Source organism: Diplotaxodon limnothrissa, linkage group LG20 (assembly GCF_057381915.1).
Source record: "Diplotaxodon limnothrissa isolate DT_005_m linkage group LG20, D_limnothrissa_male_GT1.1, whole genome shotgun sequence".
Classification (NCBI taxonomy): Eukaryota; Metazoa; Chordata; class Actinopteri; order Cichliformes; family Cichlidae; genus Diplotaxodon; species Diplotaxodon limnothrissa.
In genome coordinates, this window is record NC_140615.1 from 3668942 (window position 1) to 3691311 (window position 22370).

General features: G+C 43.2%; 2 protein-coding genes across 4 annotated transcripts; one reads left to right on the forward strand and one right to left on the reverse strand.

Annotated features, from left to right (window-relative positions):
• Positions 1-200: 200 nt before the first annotated feature.
• wnt10b (wingless-type MMTV integration site family, member 10b) lies at positions 201-13522 on the reverse strand. Of its 3 annotated transcripts, XM_085344958.1 has the most exons (7): positions 13445-13522; positions 11172-11180; positions 9658-9680; positions 4661-4663; positions 1421-1683; positions 802-1253; positions 201-701 (listed from the first exon to the last, which is right to left on the reverse strand). In XM_085344958.1, exons 1-7 carry the CDS (start codon positions 13520-13522, stop codon positions 201-203), a joined length of 1329 nt encoding a protein of 442 aa, XP_085201084.1. The 3 variants fall into 3 exon arrangements, with proteins under 3 accessions (XP_085201084.1, XP_085201086.1, XP_085201085.1); XM_085344960.1 differs by lacking the exons at positions 4661-4663; positions 9658-9680; positions 11172-11180 and having other exon boundaries at positions 13449-13522; XM_085344959.1 differs by lacking the exons at positions 4661-4663; positions 9658-9680; positions 11172-11180; positions 13445-13522 and adding an exon at positions 2340-2413.
• On the forward strand, positions 3739-8962 carry wnt1 (wingless-type MMTV integration site family, member 1). Its single transcript, XM_085344961.1, has 5 exons — positions 3739-3793; positions 5526-5631; positions 7644-7897; positions 8097-8362; positions 8471-8962. The coding sequence occupies exons 2-5, from the start codon at positions 5531-5533 to the stop codon at positions 8960-8962; spliced, it is 1113 nt and encodes a 370-aa protein (XP_085201087.1). The 5' UTR covers positions 3739-3793; positions 5526-5530.
• Positions 13523-22370: the final 8848 nt, after the last annotated feature.

Below are 22370 nucleotides of genomic sequence, written 5' to 3' on the forward strand. Positions count from 1 at the left end.
GTCTACAAAAAGAAAATAGATCCCAGATGATGGACTTAAAAAAAAGAGGGTGGGTGGGGGGTAAACAGGATCTCTGGGAGAGTTGCACAAGGAGCAAAAACAAAAGCTCGAACAACATGAGTGGGCGAAGGGACAGGCTCGCCATCTTGAGTCCTGGATGAGTAAAAGCCGCTCGAACTGAGGGGGGAACAGACTGACGTCTACTTGCACACGTTGACCCACTCTGTGTGACGACACTCCTCGCACAGCACGTAACAACACCAGTGAAATCTGCAATTGCAGCGCTCGCTGCGTGTCTGTTTGAGGATGTTGTGTCCACGGCCGCAGCACAGCGAGCTGCAGCTGTCTGTGCTGTAGCTAGTTTTGTTGCAGATTCGTCCGTGTGTTCCCGGAGAGTCTATGGACACGTCGTGCTCACAAAAGTCAGGAGACTTCTCAAAGTACACCAGCTCTCTGGACATGATTCGACGACGCCCTCCGCCGAGACCCCCTTGGGTTCCGCTGGCGCCGTTTTCTGTCCGAGGGTTGAAAACCCCATTATTCTTGTTCTGAGAGTTGACAAAAATGGCTGTCAGGAACTTTTCTTTGAGTATGGAGCCCACAAGACGGAACTCTGGAGACACATGCCAGCAGGTCTTAAACTGACAGCTCCCTGATGTGCCGTGACATTTGCATTTCCTTGTCATGTTGTCAGTCACTATCTGTGTAAAGAATAACACTGTAAGCAAACTCCAACAACAACCAAAATGATAATGAGTGCTGAAGGTCGGAGGGACAACAGCTGAAAAGCACAATATTCACCTGTCGTCCCACACGGTTGTTATGTATCCTCATGCGGGCGTGGATATCTCTTGGAGACCCCCGGGAGTCGAGCCAGTCCCTGGAAAAGCGATCCCCGAAACGGATGTCATGACTGCACCCCCCCCACTCCCAGGTGTCTTGCATAGAGCTTAGCTCATCCGGTAAGGGCTTGAGAAGGGCTGAGGGGTGGGCTGAGCGCAGGTTAGTGGGCAGGCTGCCACGATGACCATTCAGCTCTGAGGGTAATGACTGTGTTAAGTCGATGCCTGCCCCACCCTTCTGAAGCGTCTGCAGCTGCAGCTGTGTGAGTTTCAGCCGGATCTTGTCATCGTCCTGGCGACGCTTGGCCTCGCAGCCACACCCCCGCAACTTGCCCATGCTGCAAGCCGAGGCCACAGAGTGAGCCACGCCCGCTGCCAGCAAGGCCAGAGAGAAGGCACTCTCCCGAAAACCTAGGAGCAAGAAGAACACACTCAGAGAGGTTGAAACCATAAAGACTGCAGCTCTAAAAATGTCATTTACCTGTGTACAGCACAATCTGTATTCTCATACCTGCACTTTTCTACCATAAACCCCAGGATCACATACTGACTATCATTAGCCTGCCTCAGACTCTCACCCCTGTTGAGGATGGAGTTGTGGAGCGGCAGCTTGCCAAAGCCCTCCAGCGAGGAGCAGTTCCAGCGCTGGTCCCGGAGTTGGTGCTGGCATTCATGGATGGCCACTTGGATCCCCTGCAGAGCAGATGCTGTCACATCAGGGTTCCTCACACACATCCGCATCTGACGTTTACTGAGGCCTGCCAGCCTGAGGCACACAGAGTTAGGGGTTAGCACTGGATCTCCTGCCACCTTCAGGCTGAGGATATCATTACACAGCACCCTGCAGGGAGAGTGGGAGAAAGAGTGGGGAAGTGAGATGGTGTGTGTGTGTGTGTGTGTGGGGGGGGGGGGGGGGGGGGGGGGGGTCATCGGAGATGGTCAACAGTTCATTAGTCAAGCCCAGAGGAATATGAGGCAATGGGAGGGGGTTCAGTACACTTAAGAAAAATACAAACCCAATAAATAATTAAGAGAGATATGATATAATTCATTCTTTATGGGAAATACACCTACCAATAAAATGCGTCCAAAAGTATTTGCTGCACTGTTTCTGCTCCAGTGTCAGTTGGTTAAAGGAGGGAAAATATAATTCTAAACAGATTATCCAGCTGAGAAATATCAAAAACAGATTTAATGGCCAAATGCATCTTATAAAGAAATAACGAGACTGAAAGTGAAATCACTTTGGAATTATTTTGACTCGTTTAAAGCTAAACCACTCAATTAACACTGATTGCACTTTTTTTAAATTTAACTTTACACGAAACCAGACTTCGAAATACAATGACTAATAATTCGTTTTTAATGTTTTTGTTTTTTTTAAAAATAGCTAAATTATTCATTTGAATAGTAACCTATGCAAAGAACTTCCCGCAACTCGCCGAATCTCGTGTAGCCACAGTCTGCAACTCTCCTGGCGCTCTCAAGTGCACTTACGTGATTGCAGGTGACATAAGTGCTGCTGCCAAAATCAGGAATTGGTCCCAACGGAGTTTGTTTGATAGCTCCATTTTGTTGTGCGTCTTTCGCGACGTGACATTAAAACACTGGTAGTGATGGTCCGCGTCGAATAAGAAAATCGAAAGGACGATGTCTGCAGTATTATCGATGCACCGCCAAACGACCGAGGAGTGAAGACGGAGAACAGAGGAGGTCGGAGGAGAGAATGAAGTGGAGGAGGAGGGGGGGAGGAGGGGGGTGAAAGAAAGAGGGGAGGGGAGTAGATGCCTCTACAGGCGGCTGTTTGCAAAATATTGGCCAGGATGAGAATTGGATCACCAGTTGATACTTTAATTATTCGATAACGGGATCATTCACCCAAGCGTAAAATGACGTCTCCAACATTTTACGCACAAGCACTTTACAAGCATTGCGGGACAGCGATTTCGAATTAAGCAGGTATTTAGAAATACTGGATCCAATGATCATATTTATAAGGATTAAAAAAATACATATTTATATATGCATGTACTTGTTCCTACTCTCTTTTGGTGTGATGGGAGGAATAAGGTAATTTGGTCCTACATTTTGGGGGAGAACACAGAAATCCTCGATGAGATGAAATATGGAAACTCAAGGAAGATTTTGTTCATAAAGCGGTGAGTTATTTTAAATAATGAAGGGGGAGGGGAGAGCTGCTGGTTCCACTGTACGACAGGGAGGCAGCAGCAGGCAGGCGGCTCCGCTAACAGACCCTCCAACAATACTGTTTTTAAGTCTTGTGCTCCCCCTTCCTCCCACCTCCATCAGAGCGGCTGCGCCTCATTGTTGTGCTTGAAACAACTTCACATTGTCAATCTAAAGTCTTTATTTCAAAGCAACGAAAGAAAAAAATGGCTAGAGTAACAGACTGTTATTTACAATGTTGTGCAATTACGACCGCTGACAAAACTCTAATGACAAATTATTTTTAGGGATTCAAAAGAACTGACAGACTAAAACACCTTATTGGAGACAACATATCTATTAAAAATCTTTTCTATGGTCACTGTTGAGTAAGCTTATGTAGCAAGTTGCCCGGGCCTTCAGTGTGGACGCGAATCAATCCGTATATCGATCCAGGTTATCCGAAATTAAACATAACATTGCTGCTGGGAGCGAAAGGTGCTTGTGTGCTACTTTCATAAAATTAAGTTAAAACCCCCCTCGAACACGGTTCGCTTAGTGACACCAATTCATCTAATCTCCTTCCATTCCCTAAGCTGCAGCAATGAAAAGTGCATTAGCATTCTGCCTTGGTGTGTATATCTAAGTGGCTTAAAAAGTGATTTGAAGTTGATTTGTATATAAAAGGCCCCCTTTATCCGGATTGAAGCTCTAATCTGCTCGGTGTCGCATGACTGCTCCAGGAAACCCGTTTGAGCAAATTCATATAAGGCTCGGGTAAAAACGTAGGGTGGCTGTCATTAAAGCCTTTTTTCCTCTCTTTTTTTAAAGCCTACTTCCTTTTACTGTCATCTGAGGGAGAGACAGAGAGGTGCGGAGGAAGGGGGAGAGATTACTCAACCTACAACCTCTGCAATGACTAATGTGGAATATGCAAATTAGCAGATAAATGTCACAAAATGAACCAATATGGAGAAGTTTGGGGACATTTAAGCTTGCTCCTAGTCTGGGGTTTGATGGAGATGCCGCAAAGTGGCTCAAGCTGTGATTACACTGGGTTACATTGCGTCGAGGGAGGTCTGCAAGCCAGATGTTTGGACTGGTTTTTATCCTTAGTCGTCCCCCTCTTTTCCTGGTTCATCATACATCAAACTTCTGATTGGAGGCCATATTTCATGTCTTCCGTGTTTGAAAAATATTTAAGTAGCCCAGCAGGCAGTGTGAGTTATAGGACAATTACGAGCTTATTATTGCTTCTGCAGGCATTCACGTTTCGCTGTGCGTGTGCGCGTTCGCTCTTATATGATAAAGACGGCTGATAACACGTTTTATTGAGAGGAAAGTAACCTTAAGGGATAACATTCACTTTTAAAAATACATATATATCATTTACATGTAATAATGAATAAACTCGATCTGTAGGAGTTTAAGTGTGAAAAAAAGAACATGTGCAGAAATGGCCTTAGTCACTGCACATTTTAAGAGCGCATTTGGAGAGAGGAGGAGATGCGGTTAGGGAGTAGGCTAATCCAACCACCGGGTAAAAAGGGCAGTTTCAGATGGCTCATATTGCGCTGTAACTATACTGTACCGTGACACCAGCTTTGAGCAGCGGCGAAGCACCAAAGCGGGCGCACCCACAGCATCTGTACCAACTCATCACTGCTCCAGGGCTCCGGGGGAACTTCTCTCAGCAAGACTGGATGCGGAGGCTAGCTGCGCGGTCACTGAAAGGGGAAGAAAATACTTTCAGCCGTACACGTTTACAGGGAATCGATTCTGTGATGACCGTGAGATTCCACAATATGCGTAACACCGTGGACTGCCCTGCTTTTCTCTCCCTCTCTCTCCCTTCCTTTCTTTTTTCTGCTCAGTTGTTTCCTTATTCATTGTGCGTCCTATGAAGAGCATTAACTATCCCTCCCTCCAATCCTATTGAAAAGGCTCCGAAAAAAAAAACAGGGAGATGAGAGCAGCAAATCCCTTTTTTATTCCCCTCGTAGCGCTCAATAAGAGAAGAATGTGTTGCCTATCAGTCACCGAGGGGATCAAGTCTTCGGAACTGTCCCACGCGTTCAATGCGCCGTGCAAAGCATCACTGAGAGAGACAGAGTGAAGAGGACTGCAGCAGCAGCAGCAGCAGTAGCATCCTGCCCGGACACCTCACAGCACAGCAACCTGTCTCCACTCAAGAGCCATTTAAGTTAATTAGGACTTCCTTCTCTCACCTTTCAAGTCCTCTCCGTGGTGAGTATATCCAACCTGCTCATTTTCAAAACTCAGAACTCAAAACTCAAGTTGATCATTAAGATAAAAGTGACACAGTATGTTTGCATGTTTGGAACAAGAAACAAAAGGTGTTGTATTTTCTTGTTTTTTTTTTTTTGTTTATATATATATATATATATATATATATATATATATATATATATATATATATATATATATATATATATATATATATATATATATATATCACCAAATAATGACATTCTCCTCCTCATTTTTGAACTGAAGCCACGATGAGGAGTCTGGCGCTGCTGTTAGGGGTGAAAGCCGCTTGCATCCTCTTGGTGTCTTCGCTCTCGGGCACAGGGGCAGTCAACAACAGCGGCCGGTGGTGGTGAGTTGAGCAGATACTGATGATGCACTAATCGCGTTATGCCACTGGAAAACCTCATCCGCAAAGTTAAGTGCCAGCTTATAGGAGCCCTCTGGAAAACAGGGCGTTTTATTGAGTTGCCACATTTCGTGCAGCTTGATCGAAATAATGTGTTAGTTTTGGAGCCGCTCGCAGCTTCTGTTTGAAAAAAAGAAAAAGAAAAAAAGGGCAACCATATAGGATTGATGCTTAATGCTTCCAGGTTGCTCTACGTGAGCGAAACAGCCCCAAAAAACATTTAGGGTGTTTTTTTCCAGTCTTTAATTTATTGTGCCTGCAGTGAAATTAACCACAGCACACAGTTTAACAATAAAATAATTACATAATAATTACAGCATTTTTATTTGCGGTTGATTTAATTCCCTCTCTCTCGCTTTCTCTCTGGCTCCTTTTTTGGACACTGCGGTTTGAACACGAGACAAGATTTTTCAGTCCAGTGTGGAATAAATTGAATATGGATTTAGAGGGGTTCTTTTTATTTGTTTTTTGTTTCTTGTTTTCCGGGGACACGTTGATCTAATACTGGATATAGTTAAGCGATCATAAACTTTGCGGCAACGGTACAGAATTTAGATTTTTAAAACCAAAATAAAACCGGATCTATAGCTTCGCACATTTTCTTGTTTTTAACAAAAAACTGTGGGTCAGGGGTTTGTTGAGGTAACGATTCAACAAACGGTTTTTTGCGGTTTTATTAGATGGACAAGGTTTTCGCACAGTGGCAGTGCGCTTTCAAGCATTTGAAAGATCAGCTGGCATCCAAAAGACGCCTAGAAAGCACACACACACACACACACACACACACACACACACACACACACACACACACACACACACACACACACACACACACACACACACACACACACACCGGTGACTTTGGGAATTAAGAAAATATTCAGAAGATGAGATTATTATTTAAGTTCCCAGGCCTCTCACCGCACCACTGTCTGGGTCAAACCTCTAACAGGCCCAGGCTCGCCCGCTTTTCCGGATGATAATGCTGAACAGCAAAACGCCGCCAATACACGACACATGAATGAAAAATGTTGACACATAAACCACAGAAAATACCAAATAAAGTGGAAAATTACACAGCCTGTGTGCTGAAACGCCAAAAGTGTTCTAAAACCAGCGAAATGGGTGCATTTAAACCCCGTTCAGTGATCCAAGATTTGGATAAAGCTGAAGACGCACAGGTGCCACGTTTGGGCACAAATATGGACACGACACTTAAAAAAAAGAAAGAAAGAAAAAGCAACATCTCTCTCTCTCTCTATGCTATAGTAATAAATAATTACAGTTATTTGTTTCTATATGCTGTGGATGGATGACAGCATTTTTATAGCTTTTTAAATATTTGGCACAGAGGGGTGTTTAAAGGCCTACGTCTTAATGACATTTTGACAGAATGGACATATTTTTAGCTGAAGTTGCACCTTAAATCACATTTGGAGGAACCTTGTATGCTTATCTTTAATGTGATTTAACATATATGTAGGGAATCTTAACTGCCAAGCTAATAACATTAATTTGATACTACACAGATAAGAAATCTGTCAATTATTGTAATCCTTTATTATTATTATTATTATTATTATTATTATTATTATAACATAATGGATCCTGAGTATTTAGCAGACAAATGTGCTTACATATTCTAATTGTGAAACTGACAAGTAATCGCAGCCAGTCCAAGTTTTTATGAAGACATAAAAATAGCTTCATGTTATCTGCCAAGAGTGAAATATACACTGTTAGTCAGAGACAAAGTGTCTTCTCATGATCTTGGAACTGAATGTGAGACTCTGTTTATTACTTTAGCACATAATGAAAACTGTAATTTCAAAGGAGCAACACTCATTGGATGCCAAGAGCCATCAGTTAATGAGTTTAGAGGGTCACCTATAGAGCTTCATGCATGAACTGCCAGCTCCTTGACTCTGAATTCCCTTGTCCTTATGTTGCGCCAGGGGTATTGTCAATGTGGCTTCCTCGTCCAACCTCCTCACCAATTCCAAGAACGTGCAGTTGGTCCTGGACCCAAGCCTGGCCCTTCTGAGCCGTCGCCAGCGCCGGCTGATTCGGCAGAATCCTGGCATCTTGCATGCCATCGCCGCTGGACTGCACACTGCCATAAAGGAGTGCAAGTGGCAGTTCCGCAACCGCCGCTGGAACTGCCCGACCACCCACAGTCCAGCAGTTTTTGGCAAAATTGTCAATCGTGGTGAGCCCCTCTTGTCTTTCTCACCAGGAAATATTTGGACAATTTTGGACAGGATGTAACAGAATCGCTTGTACGCATTTGAAAGGCTTTGTCTGTAAATGATTTCCAGTTTTGGGCAAAAAAGAAAAAAAAAAGGCAAATATAAAGTCCAAAACGCTGGATATGGTTCTGATGGGAAGTTTTTGTGTTGTTTCTTCAGGTTGCCGAGAGACCGCATTTGTATTTGCCATTACCAGCGCAGGAGTGACCCACGCTGTGGCTCGTTCCTGCTCAGAGGGGGCCATTGAGACGTGCACATGCGATTATCGCCGCCGAGGTCCTGGAGGACCAGACTGGCACTGGGGGGGCTGCAGTGACAATGTGGATTTTGGCCGGATGTTCAGCCGTGAGTTTGTGGACTCCAGTGAGAGGGGCAGAGATCTGCGCTACCTCACGAACCTGCACAATAACGAAGCCGGCAGGATGGTAAGACTTGCTTTACTCGTCTACTAAGACTGTTTGTCCGAGTTCTACTTGAAATGAATGTATTAATGAGTGAGATATCATGAGTAATCTTTAGTCTTCCTTTCTCAGACTGTGTCATCAGAGATGCGTCAGGAATGCAAGTGCCATGGCATGTCTGGCTCCTGCACAGTGCGCACCTGCTGGATGCGCCTGCCCAGCTTCCGCACAGTGGGAGACTTTCTTAAGGACCGGTTTGATGGCGCATCCAGAGTTGTTTATGCCAACAAGGGCAGCAACCGTGCCTCTCACCGAGCCGATCCACGCCATCTAGAGCCTGAAAACCCAGCTCACAAACCCCCTTCGTCTATGGATCTTGTCTATTATGAGAAATCACCCAACTTCTGCTCCTACAATGGCAAAACTGGCACTCTGGGAACATCGGGGAGAACGTGCAACAGCTCTTCTCCGGGCCTGGATGGCTGTGAGCTGCTATGCTGCGGACGTGGGTTTAAGTCCCGGACTGAGAGCGTGACTGAACGCTGCCACTGCACATTCCACTGGTGCTGTCATGTCAGTTGTCTGAACTGCACCAGTACAAGGACGTTACATCAGTGTCTATGATCAAATATGGGCACCTAGGCACACATGTGCTTTAAGATGTTAGGCTGAAGCTGGAAAAGGTTCAAGGCGGGTAAACTAATACAGGGAAATTCTGGCACAAAAATTCAATCAGTGTTTTTAAACTTAGGAGAAAGGGAAAGCACAAGTATGTGAACAGGGTATAGAAGGAGTGTATGTCTTACTCTTTATTACTTAACCTTAAGTAAATTAACACTACAACGATACTTGTAGAATGGGAATTGTCCCTCAAGTGTTTACATGCTAGATAAATAGGAGTAAATGGACAAAAGGATGTGGTGGAGAATTGATCGTTGTAACCAGGTACCACTAGGGCCTTGTTTCTCCCCAACAAAGGGCAGAAACTGGACACAATGTTTCACAGATGTTTCTGTGGCCACAGAGCCACAAACATATGCTCTCATAAACTGGCGAGGACCTCTAACAAGAGGAAGCTTATTTAAAAAAAAGAAAAAAAAGAAATCTGTGTTTTGTTTTCTCTTGCTGAAGTTTGGCGTCCCTCCCATGAAACTGGCTGAAGTTTATCTCCCTGGATGGGATATCTGTTCCATGCTTGTGTACTTAGGAATTGTATGCAACCCAACCACTTCTAGTTTCCCTGCCACATTTGCCCATTTTGTTTAGATTTCTCCAGATCTGAATTCACCTCAGCCACATGTACCACTCCAGCTTGCAACAGGATGGTCCTTATTGTACATGACTAGGAGCAGGGAGCACAGAAACCAAGTGAGTGAATCTTACTGAGGCAATGTAATTTGAATGTATTATCAATACACTGAATATCACGACGTGATTTAAGCAAATCTGAGGGATCAATAATGAAAATATCATAAAACACTAATAAAACAATGAATAGAAATGTGACCAATATACAAATTTCCCACAAATGCATGCAGGAAGGATTAAAATATTGCAGGTTAAAGTAGGCAAATGGTGCGTTGTTGGGGTTTTTTTTTTTTCAAGGTAGGTTGAATGAAAATATTTTAAAGAATACAGACTGAAAAAGAAACAAACTGTGTATCAGCTAAGAGGACCAAAATCTGTAAATATTAAAATATCTGATTATATTTATAAAGATGTCACTTGTATGTTTTCTAAATGATTTATGTGCCTGTCAGTGGCTGGAGAATATGCTATCAGTAGAGTCAGGTCAGAGGATGTTTTCATCGTTTGGCTCTTTCTATGTAGGTGTAACGTAGCGGGTTAAAAAAAAATACTCTTGATAGAAAAAGACTGTTATCACTTCTTTGCTTTTTTTCTGTAAAAAAAACACTCATGTTTGGTCATGCACTGAATATTTCCCTTTTTTTTTACTAGTGTAAATATATAAAATATTTATTTCTGAGGATTTTTATACTGTTCTAGAGAGTAAGAGAATACTTTTTTTTTTAGATTTTAATCAAAAGACTTAGGTTCCAGTTGGTTTTGTACTGTACGATAGAACAATAAAGTCTATATTTTCAATTAAGCTGCCCTTGTGAATGTGTCAACATTACAGCCATTATGTGTGTTGTGTTTGCTGTATTCGAGAGTGTTTTGACTATGGACCGAGCCAACATATAAGCCTGTCCCTGGGTGTCCTTTGCTTAATCCTATTACCACCACCAAAGCAGCCTCTTTCTCCAGCTCCACAAAACATCCCTGCATCTGTGCGACCAATCACAGAGACAGACTGTTTATCTGCCCACATACCTTATTTTATACAGTATATGAGTTGCTTCATTTGCTTAAGGCCTGAAAGAAATATGAAAAACTTCAACACCTGGCAGTGTAGCTAACCACAGGAGTTTGGAAAGCGTGACACTTCTCAGTTCACCACAGAGAAGGAGCAATCAGGGTCATCCAGAAAGGGCAGAGTGGAGGAAAAGCAGTAACATGCAGGGACGAGAGTGCTTCTGAATTAGCATCGTATTACAGTGTAGATTTAACAGGGGTTCGTGGGCTTGTGGTATAAAATTAGAGAAAACATTATAAAAAATAAGAAGAGAATGGCTACAATATTACTTATCTGGAAGAACAGATCAGAGTGAACTGAAGTAAAAGCAAAGCAAATTCAGAAGTAAAGTGAGGAAATGTCTATAAATACAAAAAAACAACAAAAAACTAAGTGATTAGAAAAAATGTTGTTGACCTATACATAAGTAAAGCTCTGTCTTCTATCACTGGAAAACAGGGGTTAACACACCAGAACATGATATGGCTTACTGTGTAATAACTGACAAACTGAGAGAAAAGTCAGGAGCTGACGGAGTGAAAACACACGCAAAACGAGGCAAATCTGGCTGGAAAGAGAAATAATCAGCAATCATGGGCAGACAGAAACAATAGAAAGTAAAAGTGGTTGATTTTTTTTTTTTTTTCAGAGTTCAAATCCCAGGCATGAGAGTGAGGTGGGAGAGTTGGTGGAGAGTGAAGTGGAGGGGGCGCTGCCTGTGGGAGTGCTAAGGAGTCAGTGATAATTAGCTCAATTAGTGACAAAGGCAGTGTAATAAATACCGACTTAGTGTCTGGGTCCCTGCTGGCCTCTCCCTGCGCAGCCTGCGATGTGGCTCTAGCCTGACGGACAATTCATTAAACTGACAAAATACCCCACCGTCCAGGCGTGACGCAGCGAGTTAGCCCCCTACAGGCCCAGCTCATTGTTCTAATTGTCTGGCCTGGAGTCACTTTGTGGCCGCCTCCTCTTTCACCCACCCCGCCTTCACACTCTGCCTTCAGAAAACCCATGGAGTTAATGCCACTACCTTACTCTGCAAGTAGGTGATCGGCAGGTTGGAAAAAAAACAGTAAGAGTTCCTTGGGGTGGGGCTGCTGGGAGGGGGGGGCGGTGGGTAGGCAGTGGGATTAGCGAATGGAGGTTGCCTGGGAGTGCTGGGAGCAGCACTGATCGGAATGTAGGAGAGATGAGTCCAGAAGCTCGGATGTGGGACAAAGCGAGAGTTAATAAGGAAAGATTGAAGGGGCTGGCGACAATGGGCTGCCACCCGAGTCGAGATGAAATTGCTTCCGAGGATTATTGGGAGAGGGTGTGAGCGTTGTAGGGTTTTTGTGTGAGTATGAGTTTAGTTGGGTATTTGTGTGTTTGTGCTTCAGTGTGTGTGCAGGGGTAGGGGGAGCGCTGGATTGATGGCTGCCCCTCTGGTTGGGGAGCAGGGGACCAAGGAAGGCTAACCGGCTGTTCCCACAGTCTGTTCTGCTGTAGCCACCTTTGACACACGGAGCTGTCAGGCGGCAAGCAGGCAGCTATGGTGTATGGTATGGTGAGAGGGGCACAAACAAAAACAACAGCTCCACTACACAAAAGTCACTGGCTCTATGGAAGGCCAGTGGAGAAGCGCAGACTTGGAGGAGGGAAGGAGGACAGGAATGTGTGACAGGGAGGATTAAAAAAGAAAAAAAAAGAAATAGAGATGGTACAAAATTGTACGCTTGAGTCCCATTTTGGTTTTGGTTCCTGCCAGCTACTGTTTTGCCAATATCTGGAGATAATAATACCGCGCTGACATCCAGTCGCAGCCTGCTCATAAGTGAGATACGTGGCGCATCGAAACGTTAGTTCCTTTACACTTTGTTCCCGTGGCTTGCTCATGGTTACTTTTCACGTCGCTGTAAATTCGCTTTCTATTTTTATGAAGAAAAAAAAAATCTCTGGGTAGTATCATAACAGGCCACAGCAGCCTAAAGGGTGAAGGTTAATGGGGCAATTTTGCTAATTATGTAACTCGACAACGAGAATTAAAAAGCCACGCTGCCTGCAACTGACCTGACAGCCACGAGAACACGTGCACAAATCCAGCAAGCAGGTCACATGCAAGAAACATGGCATACTGAAGGCACAGCAGCTTCACATTAAAATTCCTGCTACAGCTAGGAAAAATGTTTGGCCTGTTGGGTGGAGTTGGCTGTTAATTCGAAGGCAGCATGATAAATAATTGGGGTGGGCCACGGCACTGAATGAAAGGCTGTTTACAGTGCTTGTGATTGACAGTGTGGTGTGGCATGAGTCTGGCACGCAGTAGTGATTTGATTTCTGTGCTCGCTCCATGTCTCATTGTAATCCTAGCATTCAATTATGGGTCAATTTGAAATTAATTTGGGGCATTGTTATTATAGGGACACCCATATCAAGCTTGTGTAATAATCCGAAGAATTGAGTTTGGTGCCATTAGGTGACCACAGGGGTATTATGTAACAAGATGTGCAATTACAGCTTCGTCACTCGGATATTAAATAAAGAACTCAGACTTGCAGAAAACTACCAAGTGGATTAATAGCGGTCAGTGTAGTGGCTCAAATTTACTCAGATTCAATTCAGGATTCTAGGAAGTGCTAAAAAAAAGAGCATGCGTGTGCGCATGTGTTAAGTTTGTGCACACAGTCGAGCCAGTGTGTGCGCGTGTGTGGGTGTGTGGATGGCAGCTGGGAGGCAGACACGGTCCAGGAGAAGAATCATCCCCTAGCAACTGACCTTTTCGCCAGATGGCAGCTCCGGAGTAACAGCCACCCAGCATCACAATGGCCGTGGCCTCCTAACATCTCCATCACTTCATCATCTTCTGGCCTTCCACAACCTGTCACACAGGAGAGGAGGGAAGGTTAGATTCACCCCAGCAGATATACAAGCTCGAGCGTCCTGTTTGTGCGTCTCCTCTCGCTTCAGTTCCAGAAAGTTCCAAAACATCGCTTTGAGCCTGCGTTCGCTTGTTCCCATGTTTCTGGGGTGTGCGGTGGGCCAGTGGAAGGCATGAGAAGAGGACTGATTTAGGAGAGACACAGCGAACGCTCACTGCTGTCCGCAAACTTTCAGACACTCTCAAACCACTGTTTTCCGTTGTTGGGTTTTGTGCACAAAGTGAATCAGGGTGGGAATGTGGACAGACCACTCGACCATGGTGAGCAATCAGTATGATGTCTGTGGTCAGGCTCAGTGCCCCTATGGAGTGAGCTGGAGAACTAGCCCTGCAGTTAAGGTGGGAGGGATATAACTGTGCAGCATGTATATATATATATATATATATATTTATATACACACACACATATATGTGTGTGTGTATATAAAAGTGTATTGGGGTCTGTGTGTGTTTAATAGGCCAGCACTCTTCACACATGTATAAAAATGTTTTCAATTGCGGCCTCCTGCATGTGAACACACATGAATGAATGTGCTTGGGGTGATAATATATTTTGAGCTATCAACACGCTCACACGCATACGCACACTGCAGGGCCTCTGGATTGTCTTGGCTTGATGGCTTTTTCTCTGCTGGCCCATTTTTTGTTGATATTAAATTCTTTGCTAAACCTCAAAACTCCTGAGACAAAAACCTCACCACCATGGAACATCACCTCTAACTAAACACCAAAGTGTCCCTAAGTTCATCTAAACCACTGACGTCCAGCTTTAGGTACCATTTGAAATGCACAGGCAATGATTCTGTGAGAACCATTATGGAACAAGAAAAAGTAAAACTCTCTCGTTACACATCTGTGAATGGTTAACCTGGCAAAGCCAGATATGTGACAACAAACAGATAAAGTGCCATGTCAGACCGTGTCCCACTGAAATTAAGCGTTTCAGATGGAAAACTGTGCGTCAGAGCGCGACTTTAAACCGCGCCGTACTCCAGGGGAGACAATATGCTAGCAAACACTGTAAGAGCTCCCGTAAACAGAGCCGTAATGATAGGGAAAGACTTTGGGAAAGGACAACCAACAGTAGAATATGTTTACAGATATCTGACAATGTACGGGTACAGCGCAGCAACATTTCAGCTCTGAGATCCACATGAAACATGAGCACAAACTGTGGTGGAATCCATGTGACACAACATGAGCCTGTGCATAATTTCACCTGTCAGCATGGATGAAGCACACATTCGGTTAAATCAAACAGACAAGCCAGTGATAAACTTCACCGAGACGTGTCTGGCTACGCTGAACGTTAACACTTCTCCTCATCCGAACGTATCTTCGCGAAACTGTCCGCTGCTGGATTTCTTTTACTTGCCTAAGTGCGAGATCAAGGAAATCTGAGTGACCACAGCACGGATGGAGTAATTTACTGCTCTTCACTTAACCAGATGAGTCAGCTTGTTTTATTGTCTGCAGGCCATTGTCTGAGGCCCAGCATGGCCTCATTTGAATCAATAAACAACACTGAGACATTTTTGACGGCATGTGCTAATTATCTCTGTTCTAGTAATACTCGTGGGGACAAAAAGAAGAAGTGCCCTGCTTTTGGTTTTAATTCCGAGCTGTGTTTTACAGCGACAGTGGGCGAGCGCTCCAGCACTGACACAGCAGCAGAGGAATGTTTATTTGCTGCAGTTAGGAGCTGGGTGGCTTGCAGGAACTATGACACATTCCTGTGTCACCGGCTATCCCGCTCACAGACACACGTTGACATTCACACATTGGTGCCCCATGTGTTCATTCACAGCTTCATACAGAGACATAGACACACACAGCTATTCCTTGCCATTGTGTTTTACCCACGTCAACAAAACGTGGCACCTCTGGGTTCTTAAAGCGTGCCCAATCTGCATGCTCATTCACTTACTACTTAGTATGACATGCCTTACTAGGCCTAACACTTCCCCTGTGTGTAACAGAATGCATGTGTGGCAGTCGTACAGTGACTTGAAGATGAATTATTCACAGCTTACTTCAGCGCTACAGGGGACCGCTGCCCACAAAGTCTGCTAGCGTGCACGTGTTTGTGTTACGTGTATGTGTGCACTTTTGGTGTTTGTGTGGCTGGCTGAGCACACCTCTCCATCTTTCCCTCTGCAGTCCTATCCATTATCCCCAGCATCTGGCAGCCAAAGCCTGTAAAGAAGACATTTCTCTTGGCAAGTGTTTTTTAAAGGCAGTGACACAGGGGACAGCCAACCACAGGAGCCACACATCTTCCAATCTACATTCATACTGAGAACTGCTTGCATAAGAGAACCGCCCCAGTCTCCTTCTCTTGCTCACTCGAAACAAACACGCACACACACACACACACACATTCTCTCATCGTGTCACACTTAAAACACACACAAGATACTACTCCCACCCGCTTCTGTCTCTCTGCAATATATTCACCCAACCTTTGAGGTCTAATCACTTCCAGAGCCACAGCTATCCTACAAAATGTGCCGGCAACCTTTCAATACTTTTTACACTCTGAAAAGGTCCTCGGGGGCTTTTAAATGCATATCATTTTATTGCTGATTGTAACGTGTGGCCCGGCTATTTGGTTTAGAGACATTGAATATCGCATCTTCGTGACATGCAATACCCAAGGTGCAAATTTAAATGAAGATAATTGAGCTTTAAATGTCATGGTTTGGCATGAAAGGCCCTGAACCAACAACGCCGTCTTGAATATTGAAAGAATAATTACACCCTGAGAACACCTGAATGTGACCTTGCTCGACACTCATCTGCTCCATAAACACATTCTTAGCATAAGTGAAATGGCACAATAAGAGCATTAATTAATACCACATGCATCTTGTCGCTTGTTGAGGGTACAGCTGCAGTGAGGAGCTTCTCTGAACAGCAAGCATGTGGGAAGACACTTTTGCTTTACTTGGCGCTAGTCGCAATGTTTTCTGGCATCTGGATCTTTTAGAACACAAATGGGTGTGTTAGCTTGATGGAATAATGATTCTGATTAATGATGGGCTACCAGCTACCCATCTTTCTTGCAAACAGATGATTCTGATCATAAATCTTCTGGGATAGAAACAGCTTTGTTTGACAGCAGCTTGATTCACTTTTTAGAAGATGGATGACTTGTGAAAACCTGCAAGTCAGGTGAATTGCTGTTTTCCCTACACACTAGCCTAAGTTTAAATCTGTGGAAGTGTACTTCCACGGAGACCTTGGAAAATAAATGTTAAAGGCACATAAAGGAAGATAAACATATCCGCCTGAAGAAACTGAACCAGTACTCTTGACCTATCGTGTCTCTGAGGTGGTTCTGTGGATAGGACACTCTGTGATTGTGACAAAATAAAAGAAAAAAAACTTGATAGTTTTCTTATGAGTTGTTCAACGTGAATGCACAGATGTCAAATGTGACTGCTGATCACATCCTGGGTTAGAATACATGTCTGAACTAGTCTATGAACCTCTGCACTGAGGCCCAATTTGAGAAAGCTAAGAATAACATGTCTTTGTGCATGTCTTTTTTTAGTGCTGTGTATACATAGGTCATGTGTTATGACGAATGCTTTAAGACAGTAAGTGCCCTTAAGGAACAAAAGCCATTCTAATCATGTAAGCGTCAATGAGCTGTGCTGGCCTGGAAATTGATAAATGCTGCCACCTAGTGACGACATTTCCAAATTACAAGCTTTAATTTGGTTTGTTCAATTAACTTGATAATATTCTGATAATATAACTCGCCTGACACTTAAACTTGCTGGTACCAGGTTGGACCCCCGTTAACCTTTAGAACTACCTTAGATTTTCACAGCATAGATTCAACAGTGGAAAACTAAAGGCATTTTTGCCCATGTTGACTTGATAGCATCATGTCAATGAAGCTGTTGTTGACATGATGACAGAGATTTCCTGCACATCCATGTTGGCGATCTCCTGTTCCATCACATCCCAAAGATGCGCTATTGAACGTAGATCTGGTGACTCTAAAGCGTATTTGAGTACAGTGAGATGATTTGAACTTTAACATCTTATCCTACTTGAAGCAGCAATTAGAAGGTGGGTACAGTGTGGCCACAAAGGGATGGACGTAGTCAGCAACAACAAGGCTCATCAAGATTTTTCCAATCTTCTACCGTCCAATTTTGGCGGGTCCGTGTGAATTGTAGTCTCAGTTTCCTGTTCTTAGCTGACATGAGAGGCACATAGTGTGGTCTTCTGCTGCTGTAGCCCATCTACTTTTGCATTCAGAGATGCTCTTCTGCATAGATAGATAGAAAGATATTTAATTTATCCTAAAAATTAATTTTAGTATAAATTGGATAGTCTAGTGTGAGGTAGGGCAGAATTTTATATACAACAGTGATCAATCTAGCAATGAATGCTTGGATTTGTAGTGCAAATGGTCATCATAAATAATATGTACTTTATACATCCCAGAAAGAGAACCAGGAAGGTTTGATACAGAAAGGTGTGTTCACCTGTCACAACCTGTTGTACAGCTTCACAGAGAACAGGTGGACTGGTTCTCTGAAGAATTCTTAATGGCAGCCAGGAAACATAAATCTGAGAGAGAGTAAGCTGCTGCCTCAGTAATGTGGAATGGAGTGGGTGTGGTGTGATGGAGAGCAGTTTGTTCAGTGACCTCCTGTCTCTCGCTGACTCAAACACCCCCAGATTCTGGTCAGTTATGATTCCAGTCTTGTTGATTAGTTTTTTCATCTGCTGGCATCTCTGGCACTGATGCTGCACCCACAGCAGACAGCAGTGAAACACTCACTACCACAGACTGGTGGAAGATCTCCAGTATCTTGTTTCACGCATTGAGCCTCCACAGAAAATAGAGTCTGGTCATCCTCTTCTTGTACACAGCATCACGGCTGGTCCTCCAGTCCACGTTGTCATTCAGTGAACTCCCAAATACCTGTAGCTGTCCACTGTTTCCACCTCATCAGCCACGTTTTTAATGGGCTTATTCACATTTTTTCCTCCAGAGAGCCAACCACCATCTCCTTCATCTTACAGACATTCAGAAGGAGACAGGACTGTCTCTATAGTGCTAACCAACTTAACCACAATGAAGTTAGCTATTAGCTAACAGAACAGTATCCAAAATGTCTTGATGACTGTGAAAAGAGCAGGCTAAAACAGACAAAGTGAAAACGTAAATAAATCAGTAGGATGACTTATTTAGCTGTAAACCATTCATATCTATTAAAAGAGGGGTTGTTAATTTAAACCTGAATTGCCCGAAGCTCCTTCTCCTTGGAGAGCTGCTACAGTCTGCACCAGCCGGCTATGCTAAGGTAAGCTAGTAACCTTCCTGGAAGCAGCTTTAAAACACAAAATGTCCCAAGTAGATCACGTTTTTTGCAGATAGTTAACACAAACTGTCTGCAAGGTATCTCCAAAACGAACTCACTCTGAGATCAGCTCAGTTGTATAAAGCAGAGATGTTTAGCTAGATAATAATTCATATTCAGCTGCACTGTCAAACAATAACAATAAAAGTAACAAAAATAAAGGTTAGACTAATTAATATTCGCATTTATATTAATTAATTAGTCATTGTAATGTTAACACAGATTAATTATGTGTCTGAATTATATATATTATATAAATAATGCAATTAGGGTTGCCAACCGTCCCTTAAAAAACGGAATCGTCCCGTATTTCGAAACAAAAGTACACGTCCCGTATTGAGCTAATAAGGGACGCACTTTGTCCCGTAATACAGTGAGAATCAAAAGTAGTCTATAAATGTTAATGGAATTAACGCTTTGTTTGAAAACATAATTCCCAGCCCCTCTCCTGCTTTGTGACCAATGAGCTGACAGCACACTTATGACAATTCGAGTATGACAATTCAGATTATCTCATTGGTCGAGGAAAGGTCGCTTGCGGAGAAAATACCGGAAGACAACAGATGACCACAACAACAAGCATGGCCAACAGGGAAACAAACGCCGACACTGCGGTGCACGTCTCGGATGACAGTACACCTAAAGCTGGGCAGACACTGCGATTTTTTTCAGTCACGTTATTCAGCTCTTGCTCAAACTGCACGATTGACTCGCAGGGATTAGAAGTTTGCAGGTCACGATGCAGGGTCTCACACTATACGGCCCGATGCTCTGATGCGACCTGAGTGCTCACACTGTGCCAACATAACATGAAGGTTATAACAGAAAATCTGTCGCTCGCTCTCTCTGTCTTTCACTCACACAGACACACCACCATCAACTTTGCTAAATTGCTAATGAAAAACATGATCAGGCAGCTGTGACTGAGCAGCAGTGTAAATCCAACTATTTTCACGGTTGTTGTGGTCGTGATAATTTTGTGATGCCACATCGAAAAGGCTCGGATGAGCTTTCCAAAGTTCTACAAGTTGTGCCTCCATCACTTGTGTCCAGATCACACGCTGCACAGCCGTGCTGCGCCGTCTTTTTCACCGATGTTTACGTGTTTGCGCATGAGCAGTGTGAGCGGCTGTGGTGACACCCTCACGAGCGATTGATGATCGGGAGCTGGTCGTGAGGTGTTAATCGCTTCTCGTTACCCCACGTATACTACACGATGCACGATGAAGGCCAAAATCGGGCCGATCACCAAATCGGTCGCACGACTCAAAAATCGTCTCAAAATGGGCCAAAAATCGCACAGTGTAAGCCCAGCATTAGAGCAGCAATGTTTGTTCCCCTCAGAGAAAGAAAAGAAAAAAGGCTGCAAAAGTACAGGGAGGACTGGGAAAAGGAAAACACCTGGCTGGGAAAGTGCACGATAACACCTATAAAGCGCACTGCACTGTGTGCCGGCGCACTTTTTCCATAGGCATGCTTCTAGTGGTGGGCACAAGAAGAACATGAGGGGCGTGACAGCTCGGGGAACCCTTAACCAATTTCTTGTCCACCAGGCCACGGCAGAAGCAGATATGGTATGTAAACACTGGTTTGTTGTTTAAACCCTCTGGTTAAGGTTAATATGGGCATGTGCGGTGAATATCAGCGCTATGTGGCCAGAAGTGTGATAATATCATTTATTTTGTGTAATAAACAACTGCAAGGATGGATGATTACAACAAATAGATGAATAATACATAAAAGTAATACATAGATGAATAATGATGATGAGTTAAGGTGCGTAATCATGGGAACAAGCGGGTTTACAAACAGGAGCAGCTGATTAGCATTAGAAAAGCTGAAATAATACCTCAACTGAAGCCAATTGTACTAAATGCACTATATGTGCACTGTTACAAGAATATTTTTCGTTCTATTGCTTTCTATTAATTTATATAATTTTAAGTTAAGCAGGACAGAGTTCTTTTAAAGAAAGATTTACTTATATTCTCAAAAGTTAAGCATGACAGGCTTCTGTTTAAGAAAGAGACCTGTTTTACTGTGTTAATGTTGTCATTTTGAGCTAAAAATAAATGGCTAAATGATCATTTGTTTCCCATATGGTCATATCACAAAGAATATGCATCTGCTTAAATCAAATTCAAGTCAAATGGTTAAAAAATAATTTCACACACACAAAAAAAGAGCTACCACACTGGGAAGGGTGAAGACAACTGGGTTGCCCGGCCCTGGCCACGAGGTGTCCCTTATTTATTTTTCAGGGAGTTGGCAACCCTAAATGCAATAGACAGCTGTAGTGATTTACTGGAAGTGTGTAAGGTGGGTAAAAACGTGATAAATAACCATAATAGAGAATCAAATGACAGTGCTGACTGAAAACTTCCTGTTGAAGACAGGTGGCATTTCTTTGTAAATTCACTATAAGGCAGAGTACTCGCTCAAGTATTGTAAGCAGACTGTTTTCTCAGAATTGTACTGCACACCACAGATATATGATGTTTTTCAGGTAATTTTCCATAAAGAGCTTGTGCACTGATGCACGGAAGCATTTTTGATGAAATCAAAACCATTTTTAAAGCATTCAAAATACTGCGCTTGGTTAGTGGACATGATGATGTAGTATTTATCTTTTCCATTTAAAAGCTGAAGATTACAAAACTAATGAGAGGAGAACTAAGAAGTGGTTTTGAACGGCACATGCAGTCAAGGGTTAAAGTGACAAGAACTCCACCTGTCAATAATGACACTCTGCACTCTTCTTCAACATAACAACTGCCTTCATCAGAGAGTTTATGGGTGCAATGACATTTGCCTTTTTTTGTTGTTCTGCTTTTATAGCAATATCCCTCAGTATATAGAGAGCGTTGCAGTTTTTATATAAAATAATAACTTATATTAACTCATATAACTTAATCAGTACACATCAGAGCATAATCTATTTAAGTTAAAAGATAACTTACCAACAATAAGTTCAAATCTTGTTTATTACTTTTAACATTAGTTTACAGAAAAACATCGATACAAAACATTAACAAAGGGATTATTTAATCCTTTGCATTTAAACATTTTTTGGCACACATACTGATTGTTTGTGTCATGTTATTATTTGTATAGTTATAGTGTCGAGTTTGGCTTTTATTTAAGTAAAAATACTGTTTCAGTTACATGGAATTTGTATGTGCAAGCAGCCAAAAGAGATTTTCCTTCTGCAAAGGACAGAAAAGGTTAAAACTAACCTGAAACAGGAAAAGCAAAGAGCTGTGATATGGGCGCAAAGGTCACATGAGGAGAGAGCAGTAATGTTTAAGGTTATCCCTACTTAAACCTGCTGCAGGTGTGCTTTAAACAAAAACTACACTGCTTACTCTATGA

Excerpts from the sequence above, each read along its gene's own strand:
- wnt1 (XM_085344961.1), top strand. The coding sequence starts at position 5,531 with ATGAGGAGTCTGGCGCTGCTGTTAGGGGTGAAAGCCGCTTGCATCCTC. Across the intron at positions 5,632-7,643 it reads AACAACAGCGGCCGGTGGTG|GGGTATTGTCAATGTGGCTT; the intron begins GTGAGTTGAGCA and ends ATGTTGCGCCAG. Across the intron at positions 8,363-8,470 it reads ATAACGAAGCCGGCAGGATG|ACTGTGTCATCAGAGATGCG; the intron begins GTAAGACTTGCT and ends TTCCTTTCTCAG.
- wnt10b (XM_085344958.1), bottom strand. The coding sequence starts at position 13,522 with ATGGAGATGTTAGGAGGCCACGGCCATTGTGATGCTGGGTGGCTGTTA. Across the intron at positions 1,254-1,420 it reads CAACTCCATCCTCAACAGGG|GTTTTCGGGAGAGTGCCTTC; the intron begins GTGAGAGTCTGA and ends TCTTGCTCCTAG. Across the intron at positions 702-801 it reads ACAACCGTGTGGGACGACAG|ATAGTGACTGACAACATGAC; the intron begins GTGAATATTGTG and ends TTCTTTACACAG.